Source organism: Sorex araneus, chromosome 3, assembly GCF_027595985.1.
Source record: "Sorex araneus isolate mSorAra2 chromosome 3, mSorAra2.pri, whole genome shotgun sequence".
NCBI classification, from domain to species: Eukaryota; Metazoa; Chordata; class Mammalia; order Eulipotyphla; family Soricidae; genus Sorex; species Sorex araneus.
In genome coordinates, this window is record NC_073304.1 from 124,955,883 (window position 1) to 124,970,465 (window position 14,583).

A 14,583-nucleotide genomic window follows, 5' to 3' on the forward strand; every position below is an offset into this window, starting at 1 on the left:
TCCCTCTCCCCTCAGACACCAGGCATCTCCCCGCCAGGCCCTCTGGGCGCCATTAAATCGAAAGACCACTGAGGGTGGGACCTGGGCTGTGACATGTTCTCTGCCGAAGGCCTCATCATCTCATCTCCCTTTGTCTCTTAGGAACACAGATAACGACGGCCTCTTTCAACAAGAGCTACAGGGCAGCCGCGAGACCGTGACGGGCCACTCGGCTTTCAGGGGTGGCCCTGGACAGTCCCGTGACAGAGGCCCAGGTGGGGAGTAACTGAAGCGACTGTACTGCCGGGCTACGCCGATCACGGCTGAGGCGGAGTCTGGGGTGTGAGGTATGACACGGCACGACGCTGGCTCCTGCCATTTCCTGTCCCTCTGTCTGGACTTGAAATTCCCTGAGGAAGATTTTGTAAAAATTAAACACTTCAACCCTATTCCTTTCAGTATCAATATTGCAAAACACAAAGGGGGGGAGGGAGGGAACAAGGGATGGAGGGAGCGAGGGAGGAAGCGAGGGAGGGAGGGAGGGAGGGAGGGAGGGAGGGGAAACGCCTGCCACAGAGGTAGGCGGGGTGGGGGGTGACGGGAGAAACGTGGGACACTGGTGCTGGGAAATGTGCACTGGTGGAGGGATGGGTGCTGGGACACTGTGGGACTGAAATCCAATCATGAACAGCTTTGTAAGGGTCTATCTCACAGTAATTCAATAAAAAAGTTAAAAAATTTTGAAACACTGCATATAAAAAATAAAAAATTAAGCGCTGGCATTAAATCCATTGCATCTCTTCTGCCCAGGCTCATGGCGGCATAAAGGCAAAAAAGATGGCCAGTGGCACAGGAAGACAGCCCAGCTCTGTAACATCCCGAAGAAAATGGGCCAGTGACGGACAACGACATTTCTTCCAAATATGCAAATACCACCTGTTAGTATATACTAACCCTTTCCTCCCCCACAGACCACTCCAACCACAGAGTTTATAAAGCGCGTGGAGGTGACAAGCAACTCTCCCAGTGTTAATGACCCCATCACCCCCCATCCCCTCCTCCCCAAAACCCCATGATTTATGTTCCTTACATTTATTTCAAACACCATGGTTTCCTGGATAAAGGAGGAAATGGAAAAACATGGTAGCTGTATCCTGGGAATTCGGGGGTCTCCCTATTACCAGAGGGCTGGCTGCAGGCCAGCAAGTGTGGATTCAGAAGCACTTTCCTACTTTCAGAAGGGTGAACTCGGAAGCACTTTCCCGGGCCCCAGTGCCCACCCAGGCCTCTGGCCCTGCCTGCCCTGTGCTGAGTCCCGGCTGGAGACAGAGCCTCTTGACAGAATCTTGACATCCCCTCGGACCCTGAGCGCCCCGGAACTTCCACCAATCCTGCTTGCTCCAACAGCAGTATGGGCCAAGACAGTGGTCCCCCAGACTTAAACTGATCTTTTTTAACTATTATTTTTAGGAGGAATGGAAGGCAACAGACACAATGTCTTGACGACTCCAGCATTTACAGAGGGCCTCTCTGTCCCGCCCTTTCCTTGCTGAGGTGACTCTGGACTATGAAGAGGCCCCCGTAGCCCAATCAGTTGGAGACGGCACAGACAGAAGAATGTTCCTCTTCCGGTGGGCCGGAGCAGTAATACAGTGGGAAGGGTGCTTTTCTTACCCGGGCTCAACCTGGGTTCAATCCTGGGCACCTCATACGGTCGCCTGAGCCCTGGCAGGAGTGATCTCGGGGCACAAAGCCAGGAGAAAGCCCGAACACCGCGGCGTGTGACCCCAAAAGAATAGCAAACTAGTCTTCTCTTTTGGGACGGAGAGGCAGGAGCGTGGGCAATGTGTTTGTGCCTTGCACGCGGCCGAGGAGCCAGGCTTGATCCTGGGCACTCCCCATATGCTTCCCCAAGGGTAGCCCAAAACTACTCCCACCCCCAAGAAATAAATCTTCCTGAATCCTTTGGAGGCACACTCACTGCCATGCCACAGCCGCTGTCTGCTGCCTTCTCGCATTCTCTCATAGCCTCACGCATAGAATGTTCCAGGCACAATGCAAATAACTTTACACTACTGTTCCATTTAATCTGCACAGTAACTTAAGGCAGGTCCTAATTTTTTTTATTTATTTTTTGCTTTTGGGGTCACATCCAGCGATGCACAGGGGTTACTCCTGGCTCTGCAGTCAGAAATTACTCCTGGCGGTGCTCGGGGGACCATATGGGATGCTGGGAATTGAACCCGGGTTGGCTGTGTGCAAGGCAAACGCCCTACCCGCTCTGCTACTGCTCCAGCCCCACTTTCTTTTTTATTTTTCCCTTAAGTTCGGCGTAGCACAGATGAGACAGCTCATGCCCAGAGAGAAACTCACTCCCTGGGGTACCACCAAGGTCTGTGCCCCCAGAGTCCAGGTTCTCTTTGTGTCCATCAGGGCTTTTTATAAACACAGAGCTGAGGATTCTCCATGTGGGTCTTACCTAGCCATGGTCACCACAACCATTAGAAATCAACCACTTGGTCCAGGGAGATGTTCAGCAGGCAGAACATCTGCCTTGCACACAGCCAGCCCAGGTCCAATCCAATCCCCAGCACCCCATGTGGTCCCCCAGCCTGCCAGGAATGATTCCGGAGCAAGGCCAGGTGTGGCCCCAAAACAAAATCAATCGCTTCCATTCCTCATCATCTTCTCTTTTTCTTCCTATTAACAGTACCCCCCACCGCCCCGAGACACACACACACACACACACACACACACACACACACACACACACACACACACACACACACACACACACACACACACACACACACACACACACACACACACACAGAGGAAGGGGTGGGGGAGGCAGAAGCCGCACCTTCTCGGCGATGCCATTTTCCGTGGTGTATATGGCCATGAGCTCGGTGTCCTCGTTGTCCTGTTCGCCACTGGACGTGGCCCCTCCATTGATCACCACCTGTAGAGCAAATACTCAGTTTAGAGGCTGTTTCACCATCCCCGGCATTCCTTAGAGTATGACTACCCACCTCATCCTCCAAGTTTATCTTGTTTCCCAAAATCAGATCCAAAAAAAAAAAATTTTTTTTTGCATCTCTCTTAAGTTCGCAGTTTTCGTGAATGAAACCTATGAGAAGCTCGTGGCCTTCCCCCACCAGGCACGTGCCAGTGGAGAAACATCCTGCCTCGGAGGATGCACACGGGACAGCAGGAGCCAGAGAGCCACTGCGCGCTGCCCGGGGGAGACCCCCGGCCCCAGCACCAAGGCTCACGTTTCTCACGGGCCTGTGGGCGCGTGCGTCTGCTTGCAGCACTCTGGGGAGGCGAGCGGGCACAGGCTGTCTGCGCCAACACGATCTAGTTCCAGGTCTTCAAAGCACGGCCCAGGGCTCACCCTGAGTGACTAGAAGACCAGAGAACCCTGCAGGCCACGAGCCCCTCACTCAGCCCTTCCTGTCCCGGGTTCCCCAGCACAGAGAACTCAGGTCCACCTGCCTGCAGTTAGAACCTCGGCACATTCCCTCTCGAATCAAACGGGGCCGCTGTAGGAAACTGGAGGGACTAACTGTCAGAAGGAGTAACAGCTAGACCTTTCTTGTTGTTTGTTTGACTCACGGTGAGGTCTGAGGCCTGAGTGTGGACCAGGCACAATCCGCACGTGGCACTCAGGGACCCCAGTGGGTCTGTCTGCTGGGGATCCCCGGCACACAGCAAAGTGTGCCAGCACCTCGACTGAAGTGGGGGAGCTCTCCTCAGCACGTGCGATGTCCCCGCCCCATCCCGATGGCGAGGGCAACAAGGGGAAAAGGACGAGACACAGCTCAGAGATTCCACCCTGCACCAAAGGAAAATTTTTAAAGGGCGGTGGGGAGATAGTACAGAGAGACAGTACTGCTCTCTGTACTGATAGTACTGTGTTTGCAGCTGACCCAGGTTCAATTCCGAGCACCCCATACAATCACCTGAGCCCCCAGGAAGTGAGAGGAGAGAGGAAGAATAATAATTGAAAAAGGTTTACGTTGTGCAGCGAGAGCAACAGTACAGCAGGGAGGGCATTGCCTTCATGCGGTCAACCTGGGTTTAATCCCTGGCACCCCACATGAACCCCCAAGCACTGCCAGGAGTAATTCCTGGGTGCAGAGCCAAGAGTAACCCCCAAGCATCAACGGGTACCACTCAAAATGCAATAAATCTTTTTAAAGTTGCTGGAGCGATAGCACAGCGAGTAGGGCCTTTGCCTTGCACGAGGCCAACCTGAGTTCGATTCCTCTGTCCCCCTAAGAGAGCCCAGCAAGCTACTGAGAGTATCCTGCCCGCACAGCAGAACCTGGCAAGCTCCCTGTGGCGTATTCAATATGCCAAAAATAGTAACAACAAGTCTCACAATGGAGATGTTACTGGTGCCCACTTGAGCAAATCGATGAACAACGCTACAGTGCTACATTAAAGAAAAAACATTTAAGTGAGTGTGAAAGAAAATAAAGTGCTCTTGGGGCTGGAGCGATAGCCCTGCGGGTAAGGCGTTTGCCTTGCATGCTAGCCGACCCGGGTTCTAATCCCAGCATCCCATATGGTCCCCTAAGCACCGCCAGGGGTAATTCCTGAGTGAAGAGCCAGGAGTAACCCCTGTGCATCGCCGGGTGTGACCCCCCCCACAAAAAAAAAGAAAGAAAATAAAGTGCTCCACTAACAATGGACCAGTGTGAGCAATTCATAAGGAATGCCTGCAAAAATCAGCAGGCACCATCCAAAGGAAAAAGGCCAAGAACAGAATATGAAAATTAAAGACTCCAGTGAAACACTTTGAAGAGCTGTTCAACCACATGTACAATGATGAATTATTAAAACCAAAAATGTAAGGTCTTATTTAACCCGCAGGAATGAGGGGAAAGTATGAAAGATGACCTTGATACTGACCAACTCTGGGGGCTTCTGTCCCTGGCAGGATGGCCTCTGGGGAGGACAGCTTAGCATGAAGATCTGAACAGACATTTTTCTGCATCCTTACAATATACTCATGGAAATTTAGCCTCCAGACACATCTACTAAGTAGTTGTGTCCATTCAAATCTTATAATTAGAGTATCACTTAAATTGTAGAATAATTGGAAATAATCAAAAAGGACAAATGGGTTCAATTATGGCCACACCTACGGGAGGGAGAGTAATGCTGTCATACAATAAAGCTGAAGGGATTTTTTTAATCCCCTTAGATAGTACAGCAGGCATCTGCCTTGAAAGCAGCCAACCTAAGCCCCATCCCCGGCACCCCCCCCCCCAGGGGTTCCTCGAGCTCGCCAGAGTGATCCCTGAGTGCAAAGCCAGGAATAAGTCCTGAGCACCGCTGGGTGTGGCCCTAAAGCAAAATTTAAATAAGGCAAAGCATAGACTAGTAAAAACAGTAAAAGCCCAATTACCCCAATTGTGTGTGAAATTCAAGTAAACTTTGAGTGACTTTCCCACCTGTCTGCAGACTCAGGAAAGGTATCCAGCAAGGTCAGAAACCCGTATCAGGGTGGCAGGAAGGCAGGAACGCCCCAGCGGGCACCGTTTTCTGCTCTCCCTTAGCTCTGGACCACTGGCCTGCACTCATGCTCCTTCTTTAAATATGATAAAAGAGGGGTCTTGGAGGGACAGTACAGCGGGTAGGGTGCGTTGCAGGTGGCCAGGTTCTATCCCTGGCACCCCATATGGGCACCCCAACCTCACCAGAAATAACTCCTGAGTGCAGAGCCAGGAATGATCCCTAAGCACAGAGCCAGGGTGCTCACACCTGAGCACCGCTGGGTGTGACCCCCCGCCCCCCCAGACAAAAACCAAACAATATAATGGAAAACGCCACCACCAAGTTATTGACGGGGGTTGTCTGCACTTCAGAAATGGTAAGGCCATTTTCCTTCCTTGTTCTCTTCAGAGATTTTTGGTAAGTTTATGTAATGAGGACATTCTATTTTTACGACAGGGAAGAAGTTAAAGAGATTCGAGATCCTGCGGCACAGTTCCCAGGGAGGGGGCCTGGAGATTCCCATCTACTTGGTTCTGCAGTTGAGGAAAGCAGGCCAGCAAAAACTGAAATCTCATTCGGGGTCACGGAGATTAGAACTTGGATTTGAAGTCGGTTTAAAAGAATGACAGTGCTCCCACGTTCGACAGCACATTAATTCCTGTACGGCAAATTTTTCTTGTAACATTTCAAATAAAGACTTGCTTTGAAAACTATACCCTTTGACACCAGACAGCTGGGTGTGTAGCATTTGGCGTGCCCTTGTTAAAACTAGCTGCCGGGTTCGGGACACAGTGGGCGGGGAGTTGGCCTCTGTGTGCGCCTGACTTGGGTTCAATCCCTGGCACCTCGTATAGTCAATCCCCACTGAGAGCGATCCCTGAGCACAGAGCCGGGAGTAGGGCCTTGAGCATCGCTGGCTGTGGCTCCAAAATACGGAAATACTGGCTGCCAGCAGACTGCATGTTCCCAAGCAAGATCTTTCTCTTTTTCTGCTTTTACTTGAAGTGCCCCAGGTCGTCTCTCAGGGAGCCACGTGCTGCAGGCTCCAGCATGCCACGTGCTTACTCGGCCACTGAGCCATGCTCCAGGCCTCCCCACACAGAGGCCAGGCCGTGTGGACACACTCAGGATGAACCCGCCCAGGGCAGCACTCGGTCTAAACCCCAGAAGCCCGGAGCACTGGAATGCACGCATCTCCGGGAGTTACGGTTCCCGCGGGGCTTCCTTTCAGAGGACGGAAATGTTCTAGAACTCAGCTGAGATGATGGCTGCTCAAGAACTGTGGGTGTCTTCAAAGTCACCAACGTACCAATGTTCCCTTTACAATGGGGGCACAGAGTGACAGTGCAGTGGGTAGGGCGCTTGCCTTGCACATGGCCGACCCGGCTTCAAACACCCGCACCTCCTGTGCTCCCCCGAGCACCGCCAGAAGGGACTCCTGAGAGCAGAGCCGGGCTGGTCAGGGACGTGGGCCTGAAGCACTTGCCCTGCTCCTGTGAGGCCCGGGTTCAATTCCCGTCACTGGGAACTCCCCAGAGCAACACACGAGGAGTGACGTGTGACCCACAACTCACAGACAAACGAGCCAGGCAGAGCGCTGCAAGGGCTGGGTCCCAGGCTGGCCTGCACCGGGGCCCGGGTCTGGGTCCTCGCAGGGTGCTGACCCAAGTAACCACTTCGTGTAGCCCTGGTGGCCCCAGCCCAGCGGGGGAGGCGCTAAGACAGACAGATGACGGATACTCGACAGGCAGGTAGAGAGATGACCAGCAGCTGGAACGGACAGATGTTCTAGACGGACAGATGTTCTAGACGGACAGATGTTCTAGACGGACAGATGTTCTAGAGGGACAGATGTTCTAGACGGACAGATGCTAGCACTGTGCATTTCGTTCTGTGACTTCGAAGTCAGGAACTGTATTCACCACCCCAGACTGGCTGGCAGCTACAAAATCGGGACTCCACAGGGGAGTGTCACAGTAGCGTGCATCTGTGCCTCTCCAGCCTGGGACGGGGAGCTGGCGGGCTGCAGCAAGGTGGCGGGTGGGGGTGAGACTGGGGGCTGAGGAGGGGCGTGCGTGCGTGCGTGTGGACACTCTTCAGAGGCAACCACTGCACAATGAAGGGCAGTGACTGGAGCCAGGGTGAGAGCACAGCGGGTAGGGCACTTGCCGTGCACGCGGCCGACCTGGCTTTGACCCCCAGCATCACAGAGACCCCTGAGGCCACCAGGAGTGATCCCTCAGTGCAGAGCCAGGAGTACGACTAGCCCCTCAGCACCCCCCCAAAAAAAAATTAAAGAGAGGATCAGGGACCTGTGCCAAGGTTCAGATATTCAGCTCAGAGACAGCAAGGGCAGAATCCTGAGGGGCCCCCTGAGGACAGGGCAGAGGTGGGGGGGGCGGTGCGGCTCAGACAGGTGCCGCAGGCCCGTTCCCTCAGCTGGATCTAGGAAGAGGGCCCCGAGTACAGAAGTACAATGGGTGTCACCCCAATCCTGGTCCTCACGGGGAGGCCCCAGGGCAGGGCTGTGTAGGGAGGGGGGAGGAGCCGGCAGCAAGGGCATCAGAAGCAAAAAGGTACGAGCGGCTGCTCAGGCCAGAAGCCACGGAGCACTGAGCAGCGAGCCTAACTGGGAGCCAGGTCTACTACCAAGACCCGCCCAGCTTGGAGCCTCCTTCCCCGACCCCCACCCCGTCAGCAACACAGCCCCTCCCCAGGAGAGGGCCACACACCTGGTCCCCAGCCCAGCCGGGCCCTGGGAGTGGGGGCAGGTGGGGACGGGGCGGCTCTGGGTCTGTGGGGGAGGGAACAGGCTTTGGCGGGCGGGAGGGAGAGGGAGACACAGCCCGTGGCACAGGCCCGTGGGAGGCGGGGCGGCCGTGAGCCTGGTTCTGACCGTACGGGTGTGCAGGCTCTGACTAAACAGGACCCGGAGCCAAGCGCTAGTGTGTTCTACCAGTAATTTTCCTCTGGGTTATTAAATTAGCTATGTGGATGGTTTGTTTTGGTTTTTAATAACAAAACTGAAGTGAAAAGGACCCTAAAAAAAATGTGACCGATACTATCAAAGCTTCAGATTTTTGAACCATTAAATATTATTTCAACTGGGAAATAAAACATGCCTTGGACAGCCTCCTAAACTTAATAAGGACGGGTTTTCTTTGGGTTATTCACAGTATCACAGATAACGGGAATCTGGGACTTCGTTCAGCTCAGGAAATTGATCATATTTTTATATATAAAGAGTATTTAAAACCTTTGGGAACACGATGTCCTTTCTCTCCTCAAAACTATTTGAAACCAAACTAAATTTTTTTTCCCCCACTAAGCTAATATCGTACAATCACCCAATCCATTCTAAAAGCAGGTTTTTCTCTGCCTAAACGCATCCAAGTGATTTCTGTTCGTCTCCAAAGGACAGGCTACTTTACCCCAGAGTGGGGGAGGACTGTCTACTGCTCGATAAAACGTCCTTTCTCTGGGTTTTATTTCTGCTAAGCTCAAACAGTGACTCTCAAGCCTGCACTTCCCCGACAGAGACACTGAATTTGTGTACGGAAACTGGGATGATGGGAACAGCAGCGACCGACTGTTACCGCTCAGCAGTACCCACGGAAACAGACGCCAACCGGGCTTGTGTCACGGAGAGAGAGAAGGCCCAGTGTTGGGGACACGGGCAGGCAGCCGCTGGGCCTCTGGCGAGCAGCTTCAGAACCCCACGGCTTAACTGGGACCTGCAGACTCACCCACCACGGGCACGCGTCTTAGCGCTAAACGAGCCATTTTATTCTGGAGCAATCATTCCCACAGCAGTAATAAAACTCCCCAAATTAATGGGTTGCTAGTCGCTTCACAGAAAGGTTATGCTATTCTTAACCCCCCCACCACCACACACACAACTATTTCCTTCTATATACATAGCTACTCTACAATTAAAATGTGTTTTCAGGGCTGGAGTGATAGCACAGTGGGTAGGCCGTTTGCCTTGCAAGCGGCCGACCTGGGTTCGATTCCCAGCATCCCACAGGGTCCCCTGAGCACCGCCAGGAGTAATTCCTGAGTACATGAGCCAGGAGCAACCCCTGTGCATCGCCGAGTGTGACCCAAAAAAACAAAACAAAACAAAAAAATAAATGTGTTTTCAAGAAAGGTCTCAGGAGAGACAGTACAGCAGGTAGGGTGCTTGCCTTGCACACAGCAGACCCTGGCTCAATCCCTAACATCAAAAGTCCCCAAGCACCCCCAGGAATGATCCCTGAGACCAGAGCTAGGAGGCTTAAGCAGAGTCCCGCTGGATATGGCCCCAAAGCCCAACCCTCCAGGGAAGAAAAAAAAAAGAAAACAGAAAGAGAAATTGTAATGAGTATTTTCCAGACTTTAACCTAAGCATTGTTTTAATGGACATCAAGGATTGCCATTATCTTCAATTATATTGAAATTTTGAAGGTTAACTACCATGAAAACTAAGTCTAATGTAATACCCAATAAACACTCAGAGCTTGTCAACTTAAGATACAACTCCCCAAAAGATGAGATGTTTTCCTGCAACTTCCACTTTCCAACAACATAGGTGCCCCGGAGCCAGGGATGAAACGTAGACGCCGTGAGGCCCATACAGCGCTGGGCCAGGAGGCAAAGCAGCAATTACTGTCGTGAAAGCTCCCTAACTTCCTTCTCCGGGACCTTATCAAACCCCAACAGGAAATTAACTTTTCCTCCAACAGGATTATAAACTTCGATCATGATAAAGAAATCAACATGAAGTAGGCTGCCTCTAATCCTTAATGCTCAGGGCTGGCCTATCTTGCTTAGAATTCCTATTAGTGGGGAAAGGCGGGGAGGGAGGGAGAGATTGTGTCTGTGTGTCTGTGATGGAAATCCACCGCTGAGGAGAATGAAACCTTGGGAGGAGGGGGAGAGTGTGGCGCCAAGGATGTGGAGCCAACTTCGTCTCTTCGTCTACCACTCCACTGACGCCCACCCCCCCAGCAGAAAAGGAAATCTTCAGTGTCTAGAAAAATACAAAAGACACACAGGTGGGAATAACAGGGTTGGAAAAGGAACAAGGCTGGGAGGCAGAGACCATCTGGGGGCTGGCAGGGGCCCCGGCGAGGGCGGGGAGCCGGGATACGTCTGGGGGTGGGCAGCAGGAAGCTCAGCAGTGGCTTTTGTTGTGTTTCTGCCACATCTGGCATCACTCGGAGCGCAAGGCAAGCGCTCGTGAAAGCAGAATCCCCCAGCTGTCCTCTGATGCCCTCACGAGCACCCAAAGTCTAGAGGACTGGCCTCATGCAGAAAGTGATTATTCGCACCAAACTGTGCCTGCCCTGAGCATCCAACGAGCATTCTGGGCGAGGAAAACCTCTCTCCTGTCATTTAAGACCAGGGCTGGGCCGCGGCCAGCTCGACGGGCTGAGTGCGTGTGTGCACTTTGCAGGCAGGAAGCCTGGGTGAGTTTCGTTCCCATGTTTCCCTGAGCACTGCCGGGAGTGACCCCAGAGCACCGCCTGGGTGTGGCCCCAAACAAAGAACAACCAACACCATTCATAATTTTTTGAGACGATTCGTATTAAAAGCTGCAATATCAAAAATTATTTAACACCAAGAGCAGAAACGTCTCTTTTTTTTTTGCAATGCTCAAGGTTTACTCCTGGCTCTGCATAAAGGTCTTTACTGCAAAAACATTAATCAGCATATTCATTTTCTAAATGAAAAATGTTTCCCCATGGGAGCTGGAGAGGTAGCCTGCTCTGGGGGGTTTCTTTGACTCTTTCCAGGCCTCCTGGCTGGTCGCTGGAACTTGTGACACTGCTCAGGGCCTCTCCTTCCTCCCAACGGTGCCTTCCTAACTTCCGGGGGGCTCGGCTCCCTTCCCCAGCAGACTGGGAACCCAGGGACCCCCATTTCTTTAACTCTCTGCTGCTCTCCAGAGCCCAGGAAATATTCAACACCTGGGGTTTGATTTTTTTTTTTTTTTTTTTTTGCTTTTTGGATCACATCCGGCCATGCTCAGGGGTCACTCCTGGCTCTACACTCAGGAATTACTCCTGGAGTACTCTCGGGACCATATGGGATGCTGGGAATTGAACCCGAGTAGCAATGCAAATGCCCCCGTTTTTTTTTTTTTAGTCCCTTTTTATTTAGAAGGGGGTGGGGCAGACACCTGGTGATGCTCAGTCAGGGGCTACTCCTAGCTCTGAACTCAGGAATCAATCCCGGCAGTGCTTGGGGGACCATATGGGAGGCTGCAGATCAAACCCAGATCAGCTGCATGCAAGGCAAACACCCCACACCCGCTGTATTATTGCTCCAGTCCCAGCACCTGGGGTTTTGAGTTTAATTTTTGGGTTTCGTTTTGGGGACACCCAGTGGTGCCAGGGACTGAACCCGGTTCAGGTCTACCTCAGCAAGGCAAGTGCCTTCCCCACTGCACTGTCAATGGGCATTTGAAGGGCTAAGTTCCCAGACGGCCACGGGCCACAGTGGTGCCTGTATGGCCTCTCCCTGCGGCCCACACTATCCCCGGTTCTGTTCAATCTGACTCACAGAACTGGCCACTGGCCGCCCTAGGACGCTCAATACCCCTCAGTCCCAGCAGGGAGCCCAGGGAGTGTCCCCACCCGGCCCCCTGAGCAACTGCTACATGTGAGGCCCCCACTTCACAACAAGGTCTCACCACCTCCCCCCTCCCGGCACCCACAGCGCCAAGAATCCTCAAGCCCCACGAATCTGGCCACACCGGGCTGCATTCCAGGCTCCTCCCATCAGGCCGGTGGCCACAGCCACACATTTGTCAGGCTCTTGGGTTATCCCACCTGACATGGCAGGTCACTCTCCCGCCTAACTGGGCCATCAGCGGCATGTTACGGGGACTTTAGGGTGCCCGCCACACAGGGGGCTCTTGGGGGCCATACAGGCTCTAAGGACAAGACAGAAAATGGGGGGCTGCTCAGACGGCAGCGCCCGCCGTATGAGCTCTGCTGGGGTATCTGTCCCTCCCTGACGAGCTCCTTCATGCAGACCCTGTCACATCTCCACATTCAGGAGAGGGCACCCAGGGTGGAGACCCCAGACATTCTCCTCTTAAGTGGTCAGAAAAGTAGGAGAGAAAAAAAGAAACTCAAGGAACCGTCCGCCCGGCACTGACCCCGGGCGCCGGCTGAACAGGACTCGGTCAGCGCAGTGCCCTAGCCTATGGCTCGCTCTGGCTGCCGGCCCCTGGCCTTCTCTGGATGGCCCTTGGGGAGCCCGCCCACCCCGAGAGGGACGCCAGGGATAGGGGTGACCTTCTCCCGGCTGAGCTTCCAGCCGCAGTCCCAGGAGGGATGGTAGTTCTCCCGGACTTTTTTTTCTTTCTTTTTGCTTTGGTTTTTCTGGTTCTAACTTCTTGCCACATGGCATCTGTGCCTGCGCCAAGCCCAGCGGCCTTTAAAGGCACACACACACCTCACCGACAGTCCTGCTGGGCTTCTCCTGGTCAGGGTCAGTTCTGATCAGAAGCTCCAGGTGCCTTTCACTCCTGGCGCGTGGCGCGTCCCTTGTCTGCCTGTATTACAATCACTACTGCTGCTGCTCTTCGTTATTATTTATTGTACTTTGCACTCTGCCTCTGTGTGTACATGTATTATTCCTCCTTAAAGCACTGCCATGAGCCCTAGTTCTGTTCTTTTCATATGTATTTTTTGGTTCAGGGTCCACACCTAGGGCTGCTCGGGGGCGACTCCCAGCTCTGTGTTCGGGGGCTGCTCCCTGCAGTGCTCAATGGGACCACGTGGTGTAGAGACTCAAACCCAGACCTACGAATGCCAAGCCAGCGCTCAGTTTACTGAGCTCTCTCTAGCTCCCTAAGTGTTAACAAAACTGACTGTGGGGATAGCACAGTGGGGAAGGCACTTGCCTTGCACACAGCTGACCGGAGTTCAATCCCCGGCAACCCGTATGGTCTCCTGAACATCACCCGAAGTGACTCCCGAGCACAGCCAGGAGTAGTAACTCCTGAGCATCACCAGGTGTGGCCCAAAAACAAAAACAAAAAATGAAGAAACTGGCTCCATGTTTTTTCTTCAAAAGCCAGTATCTCTACTATTTCTGAATAAATAGCAGGAACACACCAAGTGGAAGAGATTCTCTAGTGAGATTAGAGATCCCCCACACCCCCAAGACCTCACTGAGAGACCACCCCACAGCTGGTTCTGGGGAGCAGCAAACCTGACTCCTCACATCCAAGCACACCTGCCCCAGAACCCCTCAAGTGTCAACAGCTGGAGACGAGGTTTCTGCACTAGAACCTCACACCTCACCAGCAATAAAGTGGGCAGCTAGTGTTTGCTATGGCAGCACAAACGATGGCATGCAAACTCATTTCCGGGGGACTCTCCTTCACTGCCAGTGGTAATGCTGAGTGGTCCAGTCTCTTTGGAAAGCAGTATTAGACACTTTTCCAAAAACTGGGAGTGAAGCTTCCATAGGAGCCACTTCCAAATCCACTTCTTGATATCTCCAACCAAGGGCCCAACAATTCTTACTCAGAAAAAGACATTTGCACTCCTATGTTCAGTGCAGCACTGCTGACAATATCCAGAATTTGGAAACAACCCAACTGTCCAGGAATGAATGAATGGACAAAGAACTCTCACTCTCTCTCTCTCTCTCTCTCTCTCACACACACACACACACACACACACACACACACACACACACACACACTGTGGCTATAAGAAAAAAAAATGCAATTTGCTGCTACATGAATGATCTGAAGACAATCACACTGTGTGAAGTTAGTCGAAGCAGAGGAACAGGAGCCGGAGCATTTGTACCGTGAGTACAGCGGGGAGGGTGTTTGCCTTGCACACCACCAACCTGGGTTCTATCTCCAGCATCCCACATGGTCCCCTGAGCACTGCCAGGAGTAATTCCTTAGTGCAGAGCCAGGAGTAACCCCATCGCTGGGGATGGCCCCAAAACAAGAACAAAAACCAAAGAAGCAGAGGGACGGGTATCATTCTATCTCCCTCACAGGTGGCGCACAAGGAGACTTAGTAGGGGATACCAAAGGCCCAAAGGCCACAGGGGCTAAGGACTGGTCTTTAGCAGGAA

General features: G+C 52.8%; 1 protein-coding gene across 3 annotated transcripts in view; it reads right to left on the bottom strand.

The window, feature by feature from the left end:
* SLC23A2 (solute carrier family 23 member 2) overlaps positions 1-14,583 on the bottom strand; it is a 126,859-nt gene that overhangs the window by 43,557 nt on the left and 68,719 nt on the right. For all 3 annotated transcript variants that reach the window (XM_055129985.1, XM_055129984.1, XM_055129986.1), the window contains one exon: positions 2,843-2,941. In XM_055129985.1, the coding sequence (XP_054985960.1) occupies positions 2,843-2,941 (99 nt within the window). The remainder of the gene's footprint in view (positions 1-2,842; positions 2,942-14,583) is intronic.